The 25,857-nt window shown below is 35.2% G+C and overlaps 1 protein-coding gene across 2 annotated transcripts in view; it reads right to left on the bottom strand.

Moving 5' to 3' along the window:
* Nucleotides 1–25,367, bottom strand: part of rab3gap2 (RAB3 GTPase activating protein subunit 2 (non-catalytic)) — a 51,802-nt gene extending 26,435 nt beyond the window's left edge. For both annotated transcript variants that reach the window (XM_041060230.1, XM_041060231.1), the window contains exons 1-14: nt 24,993–25,367; nt 23,722–23,810; nt 23,396–23,513; nt 23,224–23,305; nt 23,048–23,095; nt 22,875–22,950; nt 22,644–22,745; nt 21,905–22,004; nt 21,230–21,328; nt 20,622–20,770; nt 20,401–20,480; nt 20,045–20,137; nt 19,790–19,929; nt 19,322–19,517 (exon numbers count right to left, since the gene is read on the bottom strand). In XM_041060230.1, coding sequence (XP_040916164.1) covers nt 19,322–19,517; nt 19,790–19,929; nt 20,045–20,137; nt 20,401–20,480; nt 20,622–20,770; nt 21,230–21,328; nt 21,905–22,004; nt 22,644–22,745; nt 22,875–22,950; nt 23,048–23,095; nt 23,224–23,305; nt 23,396–23,513; nt 23,722–23,810; nt 24,993–25,101 — 1,481 coding nt within the window. In that variant the 5' untranslated portion in view covers nt 25,102–25,367. The remainder of the gene's footprint in view (nt 1–19,321; nt 19,518–19,789; nt 19,930–20,044; nt 20,138–20,400; nt 20,481–20,621; nt 20,771–21,229; nt 21,329–21,904; nt 22,005–22,643; nt 22,746–22,874; nt 22,951–23,047; nt 23,096–23,223; nt 23,306–23,395; nt 23,514–23,721; nt 23,811–24,992) is intronic.
* Nucleotides 25,368–25,857: the final 490 nt, after the last annotated feature.

The following is a 25,857-nucleotide window of genomic DNA, read 5'->3' as shown; positions in this document are numbered from 1 at the left end:
CGATTTTGATGCCATACTATACTATGACGTTTTTTATGACATTTTGAGGTCATACTAAAGTATGACTTTTTTTGGCCCATTTTGATGCCATACTATACTATGACGTTTTTTATGACATTTTGAGGTCATACTAAAATATGACTTTTTTTGGCCCATTTTGATGCCATACTATACTATGACGTTTTTTATGACATTTTGAGGTCATACTAAAGTATGGCTTTTTTTGGCCGATTTTGATGCCATACTATACTATGACGTTTTTTATGATATTTTGATGTCATACTAAAGTATGACTTTTTTTGGCCGATTTTGATGCCATACTATACTATGACGTTTTTTATGACATTTTGAGGTCATACTAAAGTATGACTCTTTTTGGCCGATTTTGATGCCATACTATACTATGACGCTTTTTATGACATTTTGAGGTCAAAAAAAAATTTGACTTTTTTTGCCCAAAAAAAAACGCCATACTATACTGTGACGTTTTTTATGACATTTTGAGGTCATACTAAATTTTGACTTTTTTTGCCCGAAAAAAAACGTCATACTATACTATGACATTTTTTATGGCATTTTGAGGTCAAAAAAAAATTTGACTTTTTTTGCCCGAAAAAAACGCCATACTATACTATGACGTTTTTTATGACATTTTGAGGCCAAAAATTTTTTTGACTTTTTTTGCCCAAAAAAAACGCCATACTATACTATGACGTTTTTTATGACATTTTGAGGCCAGAAAAAATTTGGACTTTTTTTGCCCGAAAAAAACGCCATACTATACTATGACGTTTTTTATGACATTTTGAGGTCATACTAAAGTATGACTTTTTTTGGCCCATTTTGATGCCATACTATACTATGACGTTTTTTATGACATTTTGAGGTCATACTAAAGTATGACTTTTTTTGCCCGGAAAAAACGCCATACTATACTATGACGTTTTTTATGACATTTTGAGGTCATACTAAAGTATGACTTTTTTTGGCCGATTTTGATGCCATACTATACTATGACGTTTTTTGGCACACTTTGAGGTCATACTAAAGTATGACTTTTTTTGGCCGATTTTGATGCCATACTATACTATGACGTTTTTTGGCACATTTTGAGGCCAAAAAAAATTTAGGCTTTTTTTGCCCGAAAAAAACGGCATACTATACTATGACGTTTTTTATGACATTTTGAGGCCAGAAAAAATTTGGACTTTTGCCCGAAAAAAACGCCATACTATACTATGACGTTTTTTATGGCATTTTGAGGTCAAAAAAAATTTTGACTTTTTTTGCCCAAAAAAAAACGCCATACTATACTATGACGTTTTTTATGACATTTTGAGGCCAGAAAAAATTTGGACTTTTTTTGCCCGAAAAAAATACCATACTATACTATGACGTTTTTTATGACATTTTGAGGTCATACTAAAGTATGACTTTTTTTGGCCCATTTTGATGCCATACTATACTATGACATTTTTTATGACATTTTGAGGTCATACTAAAGTATGACTTTTTTTGGCCCATTTTGATGCCATACTATACTATGACATTTTTTGGCACATTTTGAGGTCATACTATAGTATGACTTTTTTTGGCCGATTTTGATGCCATACTATACTATGACGTTTTTTGGCACACTTTGAGGTCATACTAAAGTATGACTTTTTTTGGCCGATTTTGTTGCCATACTATACTATGATGTTTTTTATGACATTTTGAGGTAATACTAAAGTATGACTTTTTTTGGCCCATTTTGATGCCATACTATACTATGACGTTTTTTATGACATTTTGAGGTCATACTAAAGTATGACTTTTTTTGGCCCATTTTGATGCCATACTATACTATGACGTTTTTAATGGCATTTTGAGGTAAAAAAAAATTTTGACTTTTTTTGCCCGAAAAAAAACGCCATACTATACTATGACGTTTTTTATGGCATTTTGAGGCCAGAAAAAATTTGGACTTTTTTTGCCCGAAAAAAATACCATACTATACTATGACGTTTTTTATGACATTTTGAGGTCATACTAAAGTATGACTTTTTTTGGCCCATTTTGATGCCATACTATACTATGACGTTTTTTATGACATTTTGAGGTCATACTAAAGTATGACTTTTTTTGGCCCATTTTGATGCCATACTATACTATGACGTTTTTTATGACATTTTGAGGTCATACTAAAGTATGACTTTTTTTGGCCGATTTTGAGGCCAAAAAAAATTTTGACTTTTTTTGCCCGGAAAAAACGCCATACTATACTATGACGTTTATGACATTTTGAGGTGAAAAAATTTTGACTTTTTTTGCCCAAAAAAAACGCCATACTATACTATGACGTTTTTTATGGCATTTTGAAGTCAAAAAAAATTTTGACTTTTTTTGCCAGATAAAAACGCCATACTATACTATGTCGTTTTTTATGACATTTTGAGGCCAAAAATTTTTTTGACTTTTTTTGCCCGAAAAAAACGCCATACTATACTATGACGTTTTTATGACATTTTGAGGTCATACTAAAGTATGACTTTTTTTGGCCCATTTTGATGCCATACTATACTATGACGTTTTTTGGCACATTTTGAGGTCATACTAAAGTATGACTTTTTTTGGCCCATTTTGATGCCATACTATACTATGACGTTTTTTATGACATTTTGAGGTCATACTAAAGTATGACTTTTTTTGGCCGATTTTGATGCCATACTATACTATGACATTTTTTATGACATTTTGAGGTCATACTAAAGTATGACTTTTTTTGGCCCATTTTGATGCCATACTATACTATGACGTTTTTTATGACATTTTGAGGTCATACTAAAGTATGACTTTTTTTGGCCCATTTTGATGCCATACTATACTATGACGTTTTTTATGACATTTTGAGGTCATACTAAAGTATGACTTTTTTTGGCCGATTTTGATGCCATACTATACTATGACGTTTTTTGGCACACTTTGAGGTCATACTAAAGTATGACTTTTTTTGGCCGATTTTGATGCCATACTATACTATGACGTTTTTTGGCACATTTTGAGGCCAAAAAAAATTTTGGCTTTTTTTGCCCGAAAAAAACGCCATACTATACTATGACGTTTTTTATGACATTTTGAGGCCAAAAAATTTTTTGACTTTTTTTGCCCAAAAAAAACGCCATACTATACTATGATGTTTTTTATGACATTTTGAGGCCAGCAAAAATTTGGACTTTTTTTGCCCGAAAAAAATGCCATACTATACTATGACGTTTTTTATGACATTTTGAGGTCATACTAAAGTATGACTTTTTTTGGCCGATTTTGAGGCCAAAAAAAATTTTGACTTTTTTTGCCCGGAAAAAACGCCATATTATACTATGACGTTTTTTATGACATTTTGAGGTCAAAAAAAATTTTGACTTTTTTTGGCCCATTTTGATGCCATACTATACTATGACATTTTTTATGACATTTTGAGGTCATACTAAAGTATGACTTTTTTTGGCCCATTTTGATGCCATACTATACTATGACATTTTTTATGACATTTTGAGGTTATACGAAAGTATGACTTTTTTTGGCCCATTTTGATGCCATACTATACTATGACATTTTTTGGCACATTTTGAGGTCATACTATAGTATGACTTTTTTTGGCCGATTTTGATGCCATACTATACTATGACGTTTTTTATGACATTTTGAGGCCAGAAAAAATTTGGACTTTTTTTGCCCGAAAAAAATACCATACTATACTATGACGTTTTTTATGACATTTTGAGGTCATACTAAAGTATGACTTTTTTTGGCCGATTTTGATGCCATACTATACTATGACGTTTTTTGGCACATTTTGAGGTCATACTAAAGTATGACTTTTTTTGGCCCATTTTGATGCCATACTATACTATGACGTTTTTTATGACATTTTGAGGTCATACTAAAGTATGACTTTTTTTGGCCGATTTTGATGCCATACTATACTATGACGTTTTTTGGCACATTTTGAGGCCAAAAAAAATGTAGGCTTTTTTTGCCCGAAAAAAACGCCATACTATACTATGACGTTTTTTATGACATTTTGAGGCCAAAAATTTTTTTGACTTTTTTTGCCCAAAAAAAACGCCATACTATACTATGACGTTTTTTATGACATTTTGAGGCCAGAAAAAATGTGGACTTTTTTTGGCCCGAAAAAAACGGCATACTATACTATGACGTTTTTTATGACATTTTGAGGTCATACTAAAGTATGACTTTTTTTTGCCGATTTTGAGGTCATACTATACTATGAGGTTTTTTGGCACATTTTGAGGTCATACTAAAGTATGACTTTTTTTGGCCGATTTTGATGCCATACTATACTATGACGTTTTTTATGACATTTTGAGGTCATACTAAAGTGTGACTTTTTTTGGCCCATTTTGATGCCATACTATACTATGACGTTTTTTGGCACATTTTGAGGTCATACTAAAGTATGACTTTTTTTGGCCCATTTTGATGCCATACTATACTATGACGTTTTTTATGACATTTTGAGGTCATACTAAAGTATGACTTTTTTTGGCCGATTTTGATGCCATACTATACTATGACATTTTTTATGACATTTTGAGGTCATACTAAAGTATGACTTTTTTTGGCTCATTTTGATGCCATACTATACTATGACGTTTTTTATGACATTTTGAGGCCAGAAAAAATTTGGACTTTTTTTGCCCGAAAAAAATACCATACTATACTATGACGTTTTTTATGACATTTTGAGGTCATACTAAAGTATGACTTTTTTTGGCCCATTTTGATGCCATACTATACTATGACGTTTTTTATGACATTTTGAGGTCATACTAAAGTATGACTATTTTTGGCCCATTTTGATGCCATACTATACTATGACATTTTTTATGACATTTTGAGGCCAGAAAAATTTTTTGACTTTTTTTGCCCGAAAAAAAACGCCATACTATACTATGACGTTTTTTATGACATTTTGAGGCCAGAAAAAATTTGGACTTTTTTTGCCCGAAAAAAATGCCATACTATACTATGACGTTTTTTATGACATTTTGAGGTCATACTAAAATATGACTTTTTTTGGCCGATTTTTAGGCCAAAAAATTTTTTGACTTTTTTTGCCCGGAAAAAACGCCATACTATACTATGACGTTTTTTATGACATTTTGAGGTCATACTAAAGTATGACTTTTTTTGGCCGATTTTGATGCCATACTATACTATGACGTTTCTTATGACATTTTGAGGCCAAAAAATTTTTTGGCTTTTTTTGCCCGAAAAAAACTTCATACTATACTATGACGTTTTTTATGACATTTTGAGGCCAGAAAAAATTTGGACTTTTTTTGCCCGAAAAAAATACCATACTATACTATGACGTTTTTTATGACATTTTGAGGTCATACTAAAGTATGACTTTTTTTGGCCCATTTTGATGCCATACTATACTATGACGTTTTTTATGACATTTTGAGGTCATACTAAAGTATGACTTTTTTTGGCCCATTTTGATGCCATACTATACTATGACGTTTTTTATGACATTTTGAGGTCATACTAAAGTATGACTTTTTTTTGCCGATTTTGAGGTCATACTATACTATGAGGTTTTTTGGCACATTTTGAGGTCATACTAAAGTATGACTTTTTTTGGCCGATTTTGATGCCATACTATACTATGACGTTTTTTATGACATTTTGAGGTCATACTAAAGTGTGACTTTTTTTGGCCCATTTTGATGCCATACTATACTATGACGTTTTTTTGGCACACTTTGAGGTCATACTAAAGTATGACTTTTTTTGGCCCATTTTGATGCCATACTATACTATGACCTTTTTTATGACATTTTGAGGTCATACTAAAGTATGACTTTTTTTGGCCGATTTTGATGCCATACTATACTATGACATTTTTTATGACATTTTGAGGTCATACTAAAGTATGACTTTTTTTGGCCCATTTTGATGCCATACTATACTATGACGTTTTTTATGACATTTTGAGGCCAGAAAAAATTTGGACTTTTTTTGCCCGAAAAAAATACCATACTATACTATGACGTTTTTTATGACATTTTGAGGTCATACTAAAGTATGACTTTTTTTGGCCCATTTTGATGCCATACTATACTATGACGTTTTTTATGACATTTTGAGGTCATACTAAAGTATGACTATTTTTGGCCCATTTTGATGCCATACTATACTATGACATTTTTTATGACATTTTGAAGCCAGAAAAATTTTTTTGACTTTTTTTGCCCGAAAAAAACGCCATACTATACTATGACGTTTTTTTATGACATTTTGAGGCCAGAAAAAATTTGGACTTTTTTTGCCCGAAAAAAATGCCATACTATACTATGACGTTTTTTATGACATTTTGAGGTCATACTAAAATATGACTTTTTTTGGCCGATTTTGAGGCCAAAAAATTTTTTTGACTTTTTTTGCCCGGAAAAAACGCCATACTATACTATGATGTTTTTTATGACATTTTGAGGCCAGAAAAAAATTTGGACTTTTTTTGCCCAAAAAAAAACGCCATACTATACTATGACGTTTTTTATGGCATTTTGAGGTCAAAAAAAAATTTTACTTTTTTTGCCCGAAAAAAACGCCATACTATACTATGACGTTTTTTATGACATTTTGAGGCCAGAAAAAAGTTGGACTTTTTTTGCCCGAAAAAAATACCATACTATACTATGACGTTTTTTATGACATTTTGAGGTCATACTAAAGTGTGACTTTTTTTGGCCGATTTTGATGCCATACTATACTATGACGTTTTTTGGCACATTTTGAGGTCATACTAAAGTATGACTTTTTTTGGCCCATTTTGATGCCATACTATACTATGACGTTTTTGGGCACATTTTGAGGTCATACTAAAGTATGACTTTTTTTGGCCCATTTTGATGCCATACTATACTATGACGTTTTTTATGACATTTTGAGGTCATACTAAAGTATGACTTTTTTTGGCCCATTTTGATGCCATACTATACTATGACGTTTTTTATGACATTTTGAGGTCATACTAAAGTGTTTGGCCCATTTTGATGCCATAATATACTATTTGAGGCCAAAAAAAATTTGGACTTTTTTTGCATGAAAAAAACGCCATACTATACTATGACGTTTTTGGCACATTTTGAGGTCATACTAAAGTATGACTTTTTTTGGCCGATTGTGATGCCATACTATACTATGACGTTTTTTGGCACATTTTGAGGTGACACTATAGTATGACTTTTTTTGGCCCATTTTGATGCCATACTATACTATGACGTTTTTTGGGACATTTTGAGGTCAAAAAAAATATTTGCTTTTTTTACCCGAAAAAAACGCCATACTATACTATGACGTTTTTTATGACATTTTGAGGCCAAAAAAGAACATTGACTTTTTTTGCCCAAAAAAAAACGCCATACTATACTATGACGTTTTTTATGACATTTTGAGGCCAGAAAAAATTTGGACTTTTTTTGCCCCCAAAAAAAAACGCCATACTATACTATGGCGTTTTTAATGGCACTTTGAGGCCAAAAAAAATGTTGACTTTTTTTGCCCGAAAAAAAACGCCATATTATACTATGACGTTTTTTTATGACATTTTGAGGTCAAAAAAAAATTTTGACTTTTTTTGCCCGAAAAAAAAACGCCATACTATACTATGACGTTTTTTATGACATTTTGAGGACAAAAAAAATTTAGACTTTTTTTGCCCGAAAAAAACGCAATATTATACTATGACGTTTTTTATGACATTTTGAGGTCATACTAAATTTTGACTTTTTTTGCCCGAAAAAAACGCCATACTATACTATGACGTTTTTTATGACATTTTGAGGTCATACTAAAGTATGACTTTTTTTGGCCCATTTTGATGCCATACTATACTATGACGTTTTTTATGACATTTTGAGGTCATACTAAAGTATGACTTTTTTTGGCCCATTTTGATGCCATACTATACTATGACGTTTTTTGGCACACTTTGAGGTCATACTAAAGTATGACTTTTTTTGGCCCATTTTGATGCCATACTATATTATGACGTTTTTTGGGACATTTTGAGGCCAAAGAAAATATTGGCTTTTTTTACCCGAAAAAAACGCCATACTATACTATGACGTTTTTTTATGGCATTTTGAGGTCAAAAAAAATTTTGACTTTTTTTGCCCGAAAAAAACGCCATACTATACTATGACGTTTTTTATGACATTTTGAGGTCATACTAAAGTATGACTTTTTTTGGCCCATTTTGATGCCATACTATACTATGACGTTTTTTTATGACATTTTGAGGTCATACTAAAGTATGACTTTTTTTGGCCGATTTTGATGCCATACTATACTATGACGTTTTTTATGACATTTTGAGGCCAGAAAAAATTTGGACTTTTTTTGCCCAAAAAAAACGCCATACTATACTATGACGTTTTTAATGGCATTTTGAGGTCAAAAAAAATTTTGACTTTTTTTGCCTGAAAAAAACGGCATACTATACTATGACGTTTTTTATGACATTTTGCGGTCATACTAAAGTATGACTTTTTTTGGCCCATTCTGATGCCATACTATACTATGACGTTTTTTATGACATTTTGAGGTCATACTAAAGTATGGCTTTTTTTTGGCCGATTTTGATGCCATACTATAGTATGACGTTTTTTATGACATTTTGAGGTCATACTAAAGTATGACTTTTTTTGGCCCATTTTGATGCCATACTAAAGTATGACTTTTTTTGGCCGATTTTGAGGTCATACTAAAGTATGACTTTTTTTGGCCAATTTTGATGCCATACTATACTATGACGTTTTTTTATGACATTTTGAGGTCATACTAAAGTATGACTTTTTTTGGCCGATTTTGATGCCATACTATACTATGACGTTTTTTATGACATTTTGAGGCCAGAAAAAATTTGGACTTTTTTTGCCCAAAAAAACGCCATACTATACTATGACGTTTTTAATGGCATTTTGAGGTCAAAAAAAATTTTGACTTTTTTTGCCCGAAAAAAACGGCATACTATACTATGACGTTTTTTATGACATTTTGCGGTCATACTAAAGTATGACTTTTTTTGGCCCATTTTGATGCCATACTATACTATGACGTTTTTTATGACATTTTGAGGTCATACTAAAGTATGGCTTTTTTTTGCCGATTTTGATGCCATACTATACTATGACGTTTTTTATGACATTTTGAGGTCATACTAAAGTATGACTTTTTTTGGCCCATTTTGATGCCATACTAAAGTATGACTTTTTTTGGCCGATTTTGAGGTCATACTAAAGTATGACTTTTTTTGGCCCATTTTGATGCCATACTATACTATGACGTTTTTTGGCACATTTTGAGGTCATAGTAAAATATGACTTTTTTTGGCCGATACTACCGTTTTTTGGCCATTTTTTATGACATTTGAGGTCATACTAAAGTATGACTTTTTTTGGCCCATTTTGATGCCATACTATACTATGACGTTTTTTGGCATATTTTAAGGTCATACTAAATTTTGACTTTTTTTGCCCGAAAAAAACGGCATTCTATACTATGACGTTTTTTATGGCATTTTGAGGTCAAAAAAAATTTTGACTTTTTTTGCCCGAAAAAAACGCCATACTATACTATGACGTTTTTTATGACATTTTGAGGTCATACTAAATTTTGACTTTTTTTGCCCGAAAAAAACGGCATACTATACTATGACGTTTTTTATGACATTTTGCGGTCATACTAAAGTATGACTTTTTTTGGCCCATTTTGATGCCATACTATACTATGACGTTTTTTATGACATTTTGAGGTCATACTAAAGTATGGCTTTTTTTGGCCGATTTTGATGCCATACTATACTATGACGTTTTTTATGACATTTTGAGGTCATACTAAAGTATGACTTTTTTTGGCCCATTTTGATGCCATACTAAAGTATGACTTTTTTTGGCCGATTTTGAGGTCATACTAAAGTATGACTTTTTTTGGCCCATTTTGATGCCATACTATACTATGACGTTTTTTGGCACATTTTGAGGTCATAGTAAAATATGACTTTTTTTGGCCGATACTACCGTTTTTTGGCCATTTTTTATGACATTTGAGGTTATACTAAAGTATGACTCTTTTTGGCCGATTTTGATGCCATACTATACTATGACGTTTTTTATGACATTTTGAGGTCATACTAAAGTATGACTTTTTTTGGCCCATTTTGATGCCATACTATACTATGATGTTTTTTGGCACATTTTGAGGTCATACTAAAGTATGACTTTTTTGGCCCATTTTGATGCCATACTATACTATGACGTTTTTTGGCATATTTTGAGGTCATAGTAAAATATGACTTTTTTTGGCCGATTTTGATGCCATACTATACTATGACGTTTTTTATGACATTTTGAGGTCATACTAAAGTATGACTTTTTTTGGCCCATTTTGATGCCATACTATATTATGACGTTTTTTATGACATTTTGAGGTCATACTAAAATATGACTTTTTTTGGCCGATTTTGATGCCATACTATACTATGACGTTTTTTATGACATTTGAGGTCATACTAAAGTATGACTTTTTTTGGCCCATTTTGAGGTCATAGTAAAATATGACTTTTTTTGGCCCATTTTGATGCCATACTATACTATGACGTTTTTTATGACATTTTGAGGTCATACTAAAGTATGGCTTTTTTTGGCCGATTTTGATGCCATACTATACTATGACGTTTTTTATGATATTTTGATGTCATACTAAAGTATGACTTTTTTTGGCCGATTTTGATGCCATACTATACTATGACGTTTTTTATGACATTATGAGGTTATACTAAAGTATGACTCTTTTTGGCCGATTTTGATGCCATACTATACTATGACGTTTTTTATGACATTTTGAGGTCATACTAAAGTATGACTTTTTTTGGCCCATTTTGATGCCATACTATACTATGATGTTTTTTGGCACATTTTGAGGTCATACTAAAGTATGACTTTTTTGGCCCATTTTGATGCCATACTATACTATGACGTTTTTTGGCATATTTTGAGGTCATAGTAAAATATGACTTTTTTTGGCCGATTTTGATGCCATACTATACTATGACGTTTTTTATGACATTTTGAGGTCATACTAAAGTATGACTTTTTTTGGCCCATTTTGATGCCATACTATATTATGACGTTTTTTATGACATTTTGAGGTCATACTAAAATATGACTTTTTTTGGCCGATTTTGATGCCATACTATACTATGACGTTTTTTATGACATTTGAGGTCATACTAAAGTATGACTTTTTTTGGCCCATTTTGAGGTCATAGTAAAATATGACTTTTTTTGGCCCATTTTGATGCCATACTATACTATGACGTTTTTTATGACATTTTGAGGTCATACTAAAGTATGGCTTTTTTTGGCCCATTTTGATGCCATACTATACTATGACGTTTTTTATGATATTTTGATGTCATACTAAAGTATGACTTTTTTTGGCCGATTTTGATGCCATACTATACTATGACGTTTTTTATGACATTTTGAGGTCATACTAAAGTATGACTCTTTTTGGCCGATTTTGATGCCATACTATACTATGACGCTTTTTATGACATTTTGAGGTCAAAAAAAAATTTGACTTTTTTTGCCCAAAAAAAAACGCCATACTATACTGTGACGTTTTTTATGACATTTTGAGGTCATACTAAATTTTGACTTTTTTTGCCCGAAAAAAACGTCATACTATACTATGACATTTTTTATGGCATTTTGAGGTCAAAAAAAAATTTGACTTTTTTTGCCCGAAAAAAACGCCATACTATACTATGACGTTTTTTATGACATTTTGAGGTCATACTAAATTTTGACTTTTTTTGCCCGAAAAAAACGGCATACTATACTATGACGTTTTTTATGACATTTTGCGGTCATACTAAAGTATGACTTTTTTTGGCCCATTTTGATGCCATACTATACTATGACGTTTTTTATGACATTTTGAGGTCATACTAAAGTATGGCTTTTTTTGGCCGATTTTGATGCCATACTATACTATGACGTTTTTTATGATATTTTGATGTCATACTAAAGTATGACTTTTTTTGGCCGATTTTGATGCCATACTATACTATGACGTTTTTTATGACATTTTGAGGTTATACTAAAGTATGACCCTTTTTGGCCGATTTTGATGCCATACTATACTATGACGTTTTTTATGACATTTTGAGGTCATACTAAAGTATGACTTTTTTTGGCCCATTTTGATGCCATACTATACTATGATGTTTTTTGGCACATTTTGAGGTCATACTAAAGTATGACTTTTTTGGCCCATTTTGATGCCATACTATACTATGACGTTTTTTGGCACATTTTGAGGTCATAGTAAAATATGACTTTTTTTGGCCGATTTTGATGCCATACTATACTATGACGTTTTTTATGACATTTTGAGGTCATACTAAAGTATGACTTTTTTTGGCCCATTTTGATGCCATACTATACTATGACGTTTTTTATGACATTTTGAGGTCATACTAAAATATGACTTTTTTTGGCCGATTTTGATGCCATACTATACTATGACGTTTTTTATGACATTTGAGGTCATACTAAAGTATGACTTTTTTTGGCCCATTTTGAGGTCATAGTAAAATATGACTTTTTTTGGCCGATTTTGATGCCATACTATACTATGACGTTTTTTATGACATTTTGAGGTCATACTAAAGTATGACTTTTTTTGGCCCATTTTGATGCCATACTATACTATGACGTTTTTTATGACATTTTGAGGTCATACTAAAATATGACTTTTTTTGGCCGATTTTGATGCCATACTATACTATGACGTTTTTTATGACATTTGAGGTCATACTAAAGTATGACTTTTTTTTGGCCCATTTTGATGCCATACTATACTATGACGTTTTTTGGGACATTTTGAGGCCAAAAAAAATTTTGGCTTTTTTTGCCTGAAAAAAACTTCATACTATACTATGACGTTTTTTATGACATTTTGAGGCCAAAAAAAAATTTGACTTTTTTTGGCCGATTTTGATGCCATACTATACTATGACGTTTTTTATTACATTTTGAGGTCATACTAAAGTGTGACTTTTTTTGGCCCATTTTGATGCCATACTATACTATGACGTTTTTTGGCATATTTTGAGGTCATACTAAAGTATGACTTTTTTTGGCCCATTTTGATGCCATACTATACTATGACGTTTTTTATGACATTTTGAGGTCATACTAAAGTATGACTTTTTTTGGCCGATTTTGATGCCATACTATACTATGATGTTTTTTGGCACATTTTGAGGTCATACTAAAGTATGACTTTTTTTGCCCATTTTGATGCCATACTATACTATGACGTTTTTTGGCACATTTTGAGGTCATTGTAAAGTATGACTTTTTTTGGCCCATTTTGATGCCATACTATACTATGACGTTTTTTATGACATTTTGAGGCCAGAAAAAATTTGGACTTTTTTTGCCCAAAAAAAACGCCATACTATACTATGACGTTTTTAATGGCATTTTGAGGTCAAAAAAAATTTGGACTTTTTTTGCCCGAAAAAAACGCCATACTATACTATGACGTTTTTTATGGCATTTTGAGGTCAAAAAAATTTTTGACTTTTTTTGCCCGAAAAAAACGCCATACTATACTATGACGTTTTTTATGACATTTTGAGGTCATACTAAAGTATGACTTTTTTTGGCCCATTTTGATGCCATACTATACTATGACGTTTTTTGGCATATTTTGAGGTCATACTAAAGTATGACTTTTTTTGGCCGATTTTGATGCCATACTATACTATGACGTTTTTTATGACATTTTGAGGTCATACTAAAGTATGACTTTTTTTGGCCGATTTTGATGCCATACTATACTATGACGTTTTTTGGCACATTTTGAGGTCATAGTAAAGTATGACTTTTTTTGGCCGATTTTGATGCCATACTAAAGTATGACTTTTTTTGGCCCATTTTGATGCCATACTATACTATGACGTTTTTTATGACATTTTGAGGCCAGAAAAAATTTGGACTTTTTTTGCCCAAAAAAAACGCCATACTATACTATGACATTTTTAATGGCATTTTGAGGTCAAAAAAAAATTTGACTTTTTTTGCCCGAAAAAAACGCCATACTATACTATGACGTTTTTTATGACATTTTGAGGTCATACTAAAGTATGACTTTTTTTGGCCCATTTTGATGCCATACTATACTATGACGTTTTTTATAACATTTTGAGGTCATTCTAAAATATAATTTTTTTGGGCATATTTTGATGCCATACTATACTATGAGGTTTTTTATGACATTTTGAGGTCATACTAAAGTATGACTTTTTTTGGCCCATTTTGATGCCATACTATACTATGACGTTTTTTATGACATTTTGAGGTCATACTAAAGTATGACTTTTTTTGGCCCATTTTGATGCCATACTATACTATGACGTTTTTTGCCACATTTTGAGGTCATACTATAGTATGACTTTTTTTGGCCCATTTTGATGCCATACTATATTATGACGTTTTTTAGGACATTTTGAGGTCTTACTAAAATGTGACTTTTTTTGGCCCATTTTGATGCCTTACAGCCGTATGACGTTTTTTTATGACATTTTGAGGTCTTACTAAAATATGACTTTTTTTGGCATACTTTGATGCCTTACTCTACTACGACACTGCACGGTTAGCTCAGTTGGTAGAGCACGAGACTCAATCTCTCAGGGTCGTGGGTTTGAGCCCCACTCTGGACGGCACCACCTCCCATGGGCTCACCAGCTGTGGGAGGTGCCTTAGGACGTTGGTGTATTGTGGACTGGCTGGGAGTTGGCCCTGCGATCTGGGCCTAGACCCAGATAAGTGGCTGATGATGACTATACTCTGATGTTTTTTATGACATTTTGAGGTCTTACTAAAATATGATTTTTTTGGGCATATTTTGATGCCATACTATACTATGACGTTTTTTATGACATTTTGAGGTCATACTAAAGTATGACTTTTTTTGGCCCATTTTGATGCCATACTATACTATGACGTTTTTTATGACATTTTGAGGTCATACTAAAGTATGACTTTTTTGCCGATTTTGATGCCATACTATACTATGACGTTTTTTATGACATTTTGAGGTCATACTAAAGTATGACTTTTTTTGGCCGATTTTGATGCCATACTATACTATGACGTTTTTTATGACATTTTGAGGTCATACTAAAGTATGACTCTTTTTGGCCGATTTTGATGCCATACTATACTATGACGTTTTTTATGACATTTTGAGGTCATACTAAAGTATGACTTTTTTTGGCCCATTTTGATGCCATACTATACTATGACGTTTTTTGGCACATTTTGAGGTCATACTAAAGTATGACTTTTTTTGGCCCATTTTGATGCCATACTATACTATGATGTTTTTTGGCACATTTTGAGGTCATACTAAAGTATGACTTTTTTTGGCCCATTTTGATGCCATACTATACTATGACGTTTTTTGGCACATTTTGAGGTCATAGTAAAGTATGACTTTTTTTGGCCGATTTTGATGCCATACTATACTATTACGTTTTTTATGACATTTTGAGGTCATACTAAAGTGAGACTTTTTTTGGCCCATTTTGATGCCATACTATACTATGACGTTTTTTATGACATTTTGAGGTCATACTAAAGTGTGACTTTTTTTGGCCGATTTTGATGCCATACTATACTATGACGTTTTTTATGACATTTTGAGGTCATACTAAAATATGACTTTTTTTGGCCGATTTTGATGCCATACTATACTATGACATTTTTTATGACATATGAGGTCATACTAAAGTATGACTTTTTTTGGCCCATTTTGATGCCATACTATACTATGACGTTTTTTGGCATATTTTGAGGTCATACTATAGTATGACTTTTTTTGGCCGATTTTGATGCCATACTATACTATGACGTTTTTTATGACATTTTGAGGTCATACTAAAGTATGACTTTTTTTGGCCCATTTTGATGCCATACTATACTATGACGTTTTTTGGCACATTTTGAGGTCATACTATAGTATGACTTTTTTTGGCCCATTTTGATGCCATACTATACTAGGACGTTTTTTGGGACATTTTGAGGCCAAAAAAAATTTTGGCTTTTTTTGCCCGAAAAAAACTTCATACTATACTATGACGTTTTTTATGACATTTTGAGGCCAAAAAAATTTTTGACTTTTTTTGGCCAAAAAAAAACGCCATACTATACTATGATGTTTTTAATGGCATTTTGAGGTAAAAAAAAATGTTGACTTTTTTTGCCCGAAAAAAACGCCATACTATACTATGACGTTTTTTATGACATTTTGAGGTCATACTAAAGTATGACTTTTTTTGGCCCATTTTGATGCCATACTATACTATGACGTTTTTTTATAACATTTTGAGGTCATACTAAAGTATGACTTTTTTTGGCCGATTTTGATGCCATACTATACTATGACGTTTTTTATGACATTTTGAGGTCTTACTAAAATATGACTTTTTTTGGCATACTTTGATGCCTTACTCTACTACGACACTGCACGGTTAGCTCAGTTGGTAGAGCACGAGACTCAATCTCTCAGGGTCGTGGGTTTGAGCCCCACTCTGGACGGCACCACCTCCCATGGGCTCACCAGCTGTGGGAGGTGCCTTAGGACGTTGGTGTATTGTGGACTGGCTGGGAGTTGGCCCTGCGATCTGGGCCTAGACCCAGATAAGTGGCTGATGATGACTATACTCTGATGTTTTTTATGACATTTTGAGGTCTTACTAAAATATGATTTTTTTGGGCATATTTTGATGCCATACTATACTATGACGTTTTTTATGACATTTTGAGGTCATACTAAAGTATGACTTTTTTTGGCCCATTTTGATGCCATACTATACTATGACGTTTTTTATGACATTTTGAGGTCATACTAAAGTATGACTTTTTTGCCGATTTTGATGCCATACTATACTATGACGTTTTTTATGACATTTTGAGGTCATACTAAAGTATGACTTTTTTTGGCCGATTTTGATGCCATACTATACTATGACGTTTTTTATGACATTTTGAGGTCATACTAAAGTATGACTCTTTTTGGCCGATTTTGATGCCATACTATACTATGACGTTTTTTATGACATTTTGAGGTCATACTAAAGTATGACTTTTTTTGGCCCATTTTGATGCCATACTATACTATGACGTTTTTTGGCACATTTTGAGGTCATACTAAAGTATGACTTTTTTTGGCCCATTTTGATGCCATACTATACTATGATGTTTTTTGGCACATTTTGAGGTCATACTAAAGTATGACTTTTTTTGGCCCATTTTGATGCCATACTATACTATGACGTTTTTTGGCACATTTTGAGGTCATAGTAAAGTATGACTTTTTTTGGCCGATTTTGATGCCATACTATACTATTACGTTTTTTATGACATTTTGAGGTCATACTAAAGTGAGACTTTTTTTGGCCCATTTTGATGCCATACTATACTATGACGTTTTTTATGACATTTTGAGGTCATACTAAAGTGTGACTTTTTTTGGCCGATTTTGATGCCATACTATACTATGACGTTTTTTATGACATTTTGAGGTCATACTAAAATATGACTTTTTTTGGCCGATTTTGATGCCATACTATACTATGACATTTTTTATGACATATGAGGTCATACTAAAGTATGACTTTTTTTGGCCCATTTTGATGCCATACTATACTATGACGTTTTTTGGCATATTTTGAGGTCATACTATAGTATGACTTTTTTTGGCCGATTTTGATGCCATACTATACTATGACGTTTTTTATGACATTTTGAGGTCATACTAAAGTATGACTTTTTTTGGCCCATTTTGATGCCATACTATACTATGACGTTTTTTGGCACATTTTGAGGTCATACTATAGTATGACTTTTTTTGGCCCATTTTGATGCCATACTATACTAGGACGTTTTTTGGGACATTTTGAGGCCAAAAAAAATTTTGGCTTTTTTTGCCCGAAAAAAACTTCATACTATACTATGACGTTTTTTATGACATTTTGAGGCCAAAAAAATTTTTGACTTTTTTTGGCCAAAAAAAAACGCCATACTATACTATGATGTTTTTAATGGCATTTTGAGGTAAAAAAAAATGTTGACTTTTTTTGCCCGAAAAAAACGCCATACTATACTATGACGTTTTTTATGACATTTTGAGGTCATACTAAAGTATGACTTTTTTTGGCCCATTTTGATGCCATACTATACTATGACGTTTTTTTATAACATTTTGAGGTCATACTAAAGTATGACTTTTTTTGGCCGATTTTGATGCCATACTATACTATGACGTTTTTTATGACATTTTGAGGTCATACTAAAGTATGACTTTTTTTGGCCCATTTTGATGCCATACTATACTATGACGTTTTTTAGGACATTTTGAGGTCTTACTAAAATATGACTTTTTTTGGCATACTACTATGACACTGCACGGTTAGCTCAGTTGGTAGAGCACGAGACTCAATCTCTCAGGTTCGTGGGTTTGAGCCCCACTCTGGACGGCACCACCTCCCATGGGCTCACCAGCTGTGGGAGGTCGTTGGTGTATTGTGGACTGGCTGGGAGTTGGCCCTGCGATCTGGGCCTAGACCCAGATAAGCGGCTGATGATGACTATACTCTGATGTTTTTTATGACATTTTGAGGTCTTACTAAAATATGATTTTTTTGGGCATATTTTGATGCCATACTATACTATGAGGTTTTTTATGACATTTTGAGGTCTTACTAAAATATGACTTTTTTGGCATATTTTGATGCCTTACTATACTATGAGGTTTTTTATGACATTTTGAGGTCTTACTAAAATATGATTTTTTTTGGCATATTTTGATTCCTTACTATATTATGACATTTTTTATGACATTTTGAGGTCTTCCTAAAATACGACTTTTTTGGCATATTTTGAGGTCTTACTAAAATATGACTTTTTTTGGCCGATTTTGATGCCATACTATACTATGACGTTTTTTATGACATTTTGAGGTCTTACTAAAATATGACTTTTTTTTTTACATATTTTGATGCCATACTATACTATGATGTTTTTTAAGACATTTTGAGGTCTTACTAAAATATGATGCATATTTCATTGTGTGCTCTTCCCCAGTTTGTCCCCCAGTTTGCCTGTCCTACACTATAAAATAGAATAAAAAGAGCTTCATTTGGAGAGTGCACTGTGCATACCTGCAGTGTTTACCCACGGTGAATGCTCCGACTCGAGGCCCCTGCTGCATCGCCCACACCTCCAGAATTCCCCTGCGGGGGGCGTAGATGACCAGGAACAGAGCGTGCCGTCTGGGCAGGGCAGCAGAGGGGGAGAACTCCCGATCACCTCGCTCCTCTGGAACCTGCAGCCAACCCAGCTGGGCGTCTCTGTAACCTGCAGTCAAGTTAAATAGATGAACAGTGATCTTAATGGCAGGGACACAGTGAACAGCATTTTAAAATGGATGCATGGCTTGGCCTTTACAGAAGGAACAGATCATATGAATGTTTATAAAGTTACAGAAAAGCCAAAGGGAAGCTACAAGAGATATAAAAACTATCTTCTTAGCACATGTTCAACCAATTCAATTCTTTACAGAGATCCCCTTACAAAACTATACTATCCACTTCTTTGTTCTTGTTTTTTTAGCTCTTCTTTTCTCTCACCTTTCCACATGCGGATGGCGATGCCCCTGGCCAGGTCCAGCAGTGTGACTCGACCAAAGTCATCTGTAACTCCAGCCAGCGTGTTGCAGGGGGACAGACAGATGGATTCTCCATGGCGACGAGAGTCTGGGAGACCGAATCTGGAAGAGAGAGGTCGAGTTTAAGAGAAGGGACGAGGGAAGGATACAAACAAGCAAACAGTATCGATGGGGAACAACAGATGCTGCATATGTGTTGCAATATCATGACTGGTACCTGATTCCTAAGGGAGTTGAAGGCTCCACCTTGGGCTTCTGTTTCTGAACAGTCTCCTCTTCGCTCTTGTTCTTGCTCCAACCAAGCCATCCACTGAGAGGAAGACAGGGAGAATGACAGAGAAATTGAACAAGAGACAAACAAGATGATGAAAAAAGAAGAGATTAAGGGAGACTAGAGTATATGAAAAGGAATAAGGTGTAGAGGTGGGTGAGGGAAAGGATAGACAAGAAAGAAGATGAAAGGAGACTCAAGGGAGGATGAAAGCAAACAACCAGTCTGTGTGGATAAAGCTGGCGCTGAGAAGACAATATAATGAGGTGTATGTAATATATTTTTTACACACACACACATACCTGGCAGCGCTAAAGAGGGCTGAGGTGAGTTTACTGGCCACAGCCAGAGCCACATGAGAGAGAAGAGGCTGGGAGCTTCCCTACGAACAGACAGAGAGAGCCAAGGAACAGCCACGTTTATTCAAAATCTCACAAATCAGTTCCTTCACACACACTCTTAGGTTATGTCTCGCACTGTCTGCTACAGGATGTTTGTCAGTGTGACACACACACACACAAACCTCTATAGCATAGTAAAAGCCTGTGTAAGGCCCTCCTCCCACGGTGACATACTGGCTCATGGCAGGGGGGCTGCCCTTGACTGAAGCATTAAACCCCCCCAGGATAGATGCATTCTTCATCTGGTCAAACACACACAGTGTCATAATGCCTAACAGGAGAAAGAATGGACAAACAGACAGAGACAGATAGAGACAGTGCGGTTAGACAGAGACAGGTTGAACAGAGAATCTGGGCCTAAGAAAATGACATTCTTATGATAGTACTTTGCTGTGAAAGTCAATCATTCCTTCAATTTTAAATTGCAGACAGAATATTCCCAGCATATGGCAAATTTTACTTTTTCTTCATTAAAATGCAAATAAAATGAAAAATAAATCTTGCTTGCTTCATCTCCAGGAAGATTTTGTTGTGGAAATACTGTGAATTTTGTGAGAAAGTTATAAAAATGCTGTAAGGCCAAATCAGAATCAGCTCAAATCACGGTAACCATGTGATGGAGTCATAAATCAAAAGGGGAATAACCCATGACCACAAGTCAATCTGTCATAAGCCAATCGGCCACTAATATGAACAAAACCAAATTACTATTTCAGAAACAGTGTCTTACCCACACTACTGTGGTCCACAATGGTGTCCATGTCCTGCAGACCCCACTTCTTGTAGGCCAGAGGTGGAGGCTGGATCACATCACTACCTGCTGCTGCAGCTGGATGAACAGGGATGAAAAGAGTTCAACAACTTCAAAAAAAAAGAGAGCTACCAATTTTTTTTTTTTTTTTTAACAAGGGATTTCATTTTCTATTGGTTGCTTTTAGCTAGTGGGTATGGCTTGCATTTAGCTCCATTTAATACTGTAGCACTGTTTAATAGTAACAAAGACTGCATTCAGCACAGCTTTTGATATGTAGGGTGAGTGGACATATACCCACACACACAGAGTAATACTAAAGGCTCAAAGAAACCCTACAGAAGCTTGGCTACTAATGTTCTAGAGGCTGGATAAGGGTATATGTGTGCATCTGTGTAGGTAGTAGTACAGTATAAGGAGGTCCAGGTCTCCTTAGTACCTGTGTACTTTGTGGCAAACACTATCCACCCAGCCAGCAAGTGGAAAAAAAAGTGTCTGTTAAAACACTGCAACAATCCTATACCATTTAAAACTAGAACCCTGCAGCTATAATTTACACACACAAGCATATACACATGAATACACCCTGGTGCGCGCGCGCACACACACACACACACACACACACACACACACACACACACACACACACATTACCTCTTGCCACCTGGTTCCTGCAGGCACGCAGAGACTGAAAGAGGCTGAAGCCATCGATGGTGACCAGAGCAGCAGGGTAGAGGATGCTCAGCTCCTCATGCTGTGGTAGGATGAAATAAATAACCACTTATTTGCAAAAGAACATGGTGGGATGAGGTTGAACGTTCTGGAAAAGCTAATAAATAAACCCTGAGTGCAGAATATTTTATCAGACATAACTGAAGATCTCCACACTCAGTAGTCATACAATTTGACCCTTTGGGAAATATACGTAGTCACTGTTAAAACCAGTCTCATGTCTGTACAGTAAATATGAAGCAGCAATTATCTTAGATTATCATGAAGACCAGAAATAGGGTGTGTCCAAAGGCAACAAAACAGACCTAACAGCACCTAATTAACGCATTATATATCTTTATATACATTTAAAGTGTCAAAACAACACAATTTATGGACCAGACCCCCCGTCATCCTGTCTCAAACATCCAAACTCCTGTCATCACCACAGCACAGCTAAGCAATGCTAAGTGGTTGCTAGCAGTAGCTTCATCATTGAGAATGATATAGAGCTTCTCGTCTCACCTACCCCCCCCCCACCCCCCCCCCCCCCCCACCCCCCACCCCCACCCCCCACCCAAACAGTGAATAAGCCTGTTTTCTAAAATGTTAAACTATTCCTTTAAATTTGAACATAATTCTCATACACAGTTCTAACAGCCGTGTCCGGTCTGTACATTACCTGCTCAGTTACTCCAGGATGACGGGGGATCTCATATGTCCGACACTTGAGTCTCAACACAGGGTCCTCATGCAGCAGCTGGGCCAGGAGCAGGACCCCATTCTGATGAGACACAATCAGTTTGACATGTGATACTTTCATTCCTCACTATTTCCAAACTGTACAGAATGGTTTCCTGGTTTCCTTTTTCTGTTGACACTGTTAACAAGGTGGTACAAAAAGATGACGTACCTCTGTGTAGAAGCGGACATAGCCAGAAGTGAAACCCACTACTACACATGTCCAGTCAGGCCGCCCTGTGGAGCTCCTGGAAATGTACACACAAACATATACTGTTAAAATGAACCATAATCACACGTATACATATATGCAAGCATCTCCTCTATCACCCACATATTTCTCACCTCTTTTGGCTTGCCAGAGGGATACAGACAGAGCTGCTCACACACTCTCTGGGAGAGAGAAAGCGTCAAACAAAGCAAGGTGAAATGTCAGTGTGACTGAGCTTTTATTTTGTCTTCAAATGTAGTGTCATCCTCCAATCTCCAATATAACTTCATCAGCACTCATTTTCTCTCACCCTTCCTCAGTACTGAGGGTTCCAGTCCAAGACACAGCCAGAGTCATCTCCTCTCTGCCACTGTCATCTGTACGCCACTTAGCTGTAAGAATCAATAAGCATTAACAGTAACATATGACTCCACTGTGCACTTACAGATCAAGATGAGTGTGTGTGTGTTTGAATATCTGACCTGAGAGAAAGACTGCCCTGTGCTCACGGGCCACCACTAGCAGATCGGAGCAGGGCGACAGGGACACAATGCAGTCCTGCAGCCAGGGTCCACTCTGTCCCGTGGTCTCTTCCTCCACCTACAGAGCAAAAGAGGAAGGTCAGTGTGAAGGGATCTTTCCTGGAAACAATGTTAGCAATAAAACTTTGCTTATAAAATACAGGGTATTTGCCTCTACTAGCAACCAAGACAACTTTACAAAACCAAATGGCACCTGCTGCCATATTGTAGGAGAAATATGAGAATAAAGAGATCAGAGAATGAAGTAGAGAAAAAAAAAGATAAACCGTTGTGGCAGACGTGGCTTCCTCTTCTTTGTTGTCGCCAGTATCCCATGCTGACTCCCAGTCAGATGTGTCCCAAGATAGCTGATTATCTGTTGAGGAAAAAGTAAACAAACAGGGAAATGCAATTAAAACTGGGTTGACAGTGCCTGTGCAGTGGTTAGGACTCTCAAAGTCATACACCTGACTTAAGTTAAGTCTTGATTACTTAGGGATCACATCACCACATGATCTTTATCTTAATAAGACTACTGACAGGTTACTCACACTTCTTGTACTGGCCATCACACCGCAAACACAGAACACTGAGTGACCATAAATTCCAAGAGGAGACCAAAGAGACTGATCTGTTATAGAGAGGTGTGTAGCACTGGGGTGGATGGAAGCAATAAAACCAACAGCTAAAAATATTACATGGCCACAGAAATGCAAACAGTGAAAACAAAATAAGAGAGGACAAGAGGGGAAGTGCTGACGAGGGTTGTACTACAGGGAGATAACCTAAACATATTCAAGAGTGGGTGTAAGCCAAATTAACATGGCAAGTAGCAAAAATTCAGGACAAAATCCCACTGCTGCCACAGACATTTGTAATTCATTAGCCACACTGCCTTGGTGCAGTATGTGTGTGTGTGTGTGTGTGTGTGTGGATGTGTAATGTGTGTGGAAATGAAACTTCAAGTGTAATTTCTGTGTGTGCCTGTCCTCTTTAGCTGAGCATCCTGCAGTGATGCGCTCAGGCGCCTCATGTGGGATGACTCATAGCAAAAAGGGCAGGCACATTTCTCCATTTACCCTTTCTGTGCCTTGCTGGTGTTGCAGAGCACAGCTGAAGCTCCATCATCCACTTTACTATTAAATGAGGTGCTTTTATTAGTGCACTCAGATCACTGAAACCTCTCATGATTACCTTATATATTATAAATTATACTGTCACATTAGATGCATGTCAGGTATATGTTAGTTACGACATACTGTTCAGATTTGAGAGGATGGTTCCTCAGCTATAACCCGTAAACACAAATTTAAGCTTAGTTTCCGACGAAACGAACCCCACCCCGACCACTTCTTGCTACCTTTAGCAAGAAATTGTATCTTTAGCTTTTACGTTTAGTTATATTCATAGTCCTTATACTACTTTGCAGTTGCTTTGTTTAAATTAGTGCTCTAAGTACTTCGAGAAGTGCTGCGACTTTAGTTTGCAGTCACACACTGTGCTGCTTGCTGCATGCTACAGACATGCATAATATGTCTTGTTCATCAAGCCTTGGTACCTGTTTGATCCTTCTCCTCCTCTGGCTCGGTTTTCTGGCTGTTGAACAAGTAGTCCCGGACCGTTCTGAGCTCTTGGAGCCGACAGAACTCCAACAAGCTGCAGGACATCTCTCTCCCGTCCCGTCAGGACCAAGCAGACAAGGAATCAGCCAGTTAGCCTTGCTTGCTAACAGTCCAGTTGGGGAAGATCAACGTAGCTAAGCAGTTGGAGTCCGTTTGCAAGTCCTGCTCTCGTGTTAACTTTGTGACAGCTTTTTTACAAAGACAGTATCACGTACTTGTGTCAGACTGTTCCCTACAGAAATAACGATACAGGTCTACCACTCTTATTTTTCCCAATATTTGCAGTTCCCACCCAAGTCCTGATGTGCTGATGACACATCGTTAGCATAATAACACTAGTTTACTTCCGGGTTAAAGCTGAGCCCCAATTTTCAAAATAAAAGCTGAGTGAGATGCATTTGTTTATAAATGAAAACACTAATACTTTGACAGAATAATATAGGCATTTTATAATCAGTATAAAAATCCCAAATGTGAAACCTACAAAAATTGTTATCCTAATCTTCCTGAAGTGTATTGGTATGTTTTTTTCACCAGAGGGCGTTAGAGGAACATTTTTCAGGTGGTCTGATGAGGTGAACACAGATCATCCTCTGCAATTTGAGTAGAAAAAAAAGCAGACTTTGAAAACTGTACGTGAATTTCTGAATATTCTGGTATTTGGAGCACTAGAGCTGCATGGACTCAACAAGTTTGTGCAAAACCTGATGACCCACATTATCCCAATAATGCTAGCATACAAGCCCCTGCTGATCCGGGAAAAACCCACCGTTAGGCAGGTGAGGAAGTGGTCTGGGGGGG

The sequence above is a fragment of the Toxotes jaculatrix genome, chromosome 17 (assembly GCF_017976425.1).
Source record: "Toxotes jaculatrix isolate fToxJac2 chromosome 17, fToxJac2.pri, whole genome shotgun sequence".
NCBI lineage: Eukaryota > Metazoa > Chordata > Actinopteri > Toxotidae > Toxotes > Toxotes jaculatrix.
The sequence above is the reverse complement of the archived record's forward strand: the minus strand, read 5'-3'. Positions and strand labels throughout refer to the sequence as shown.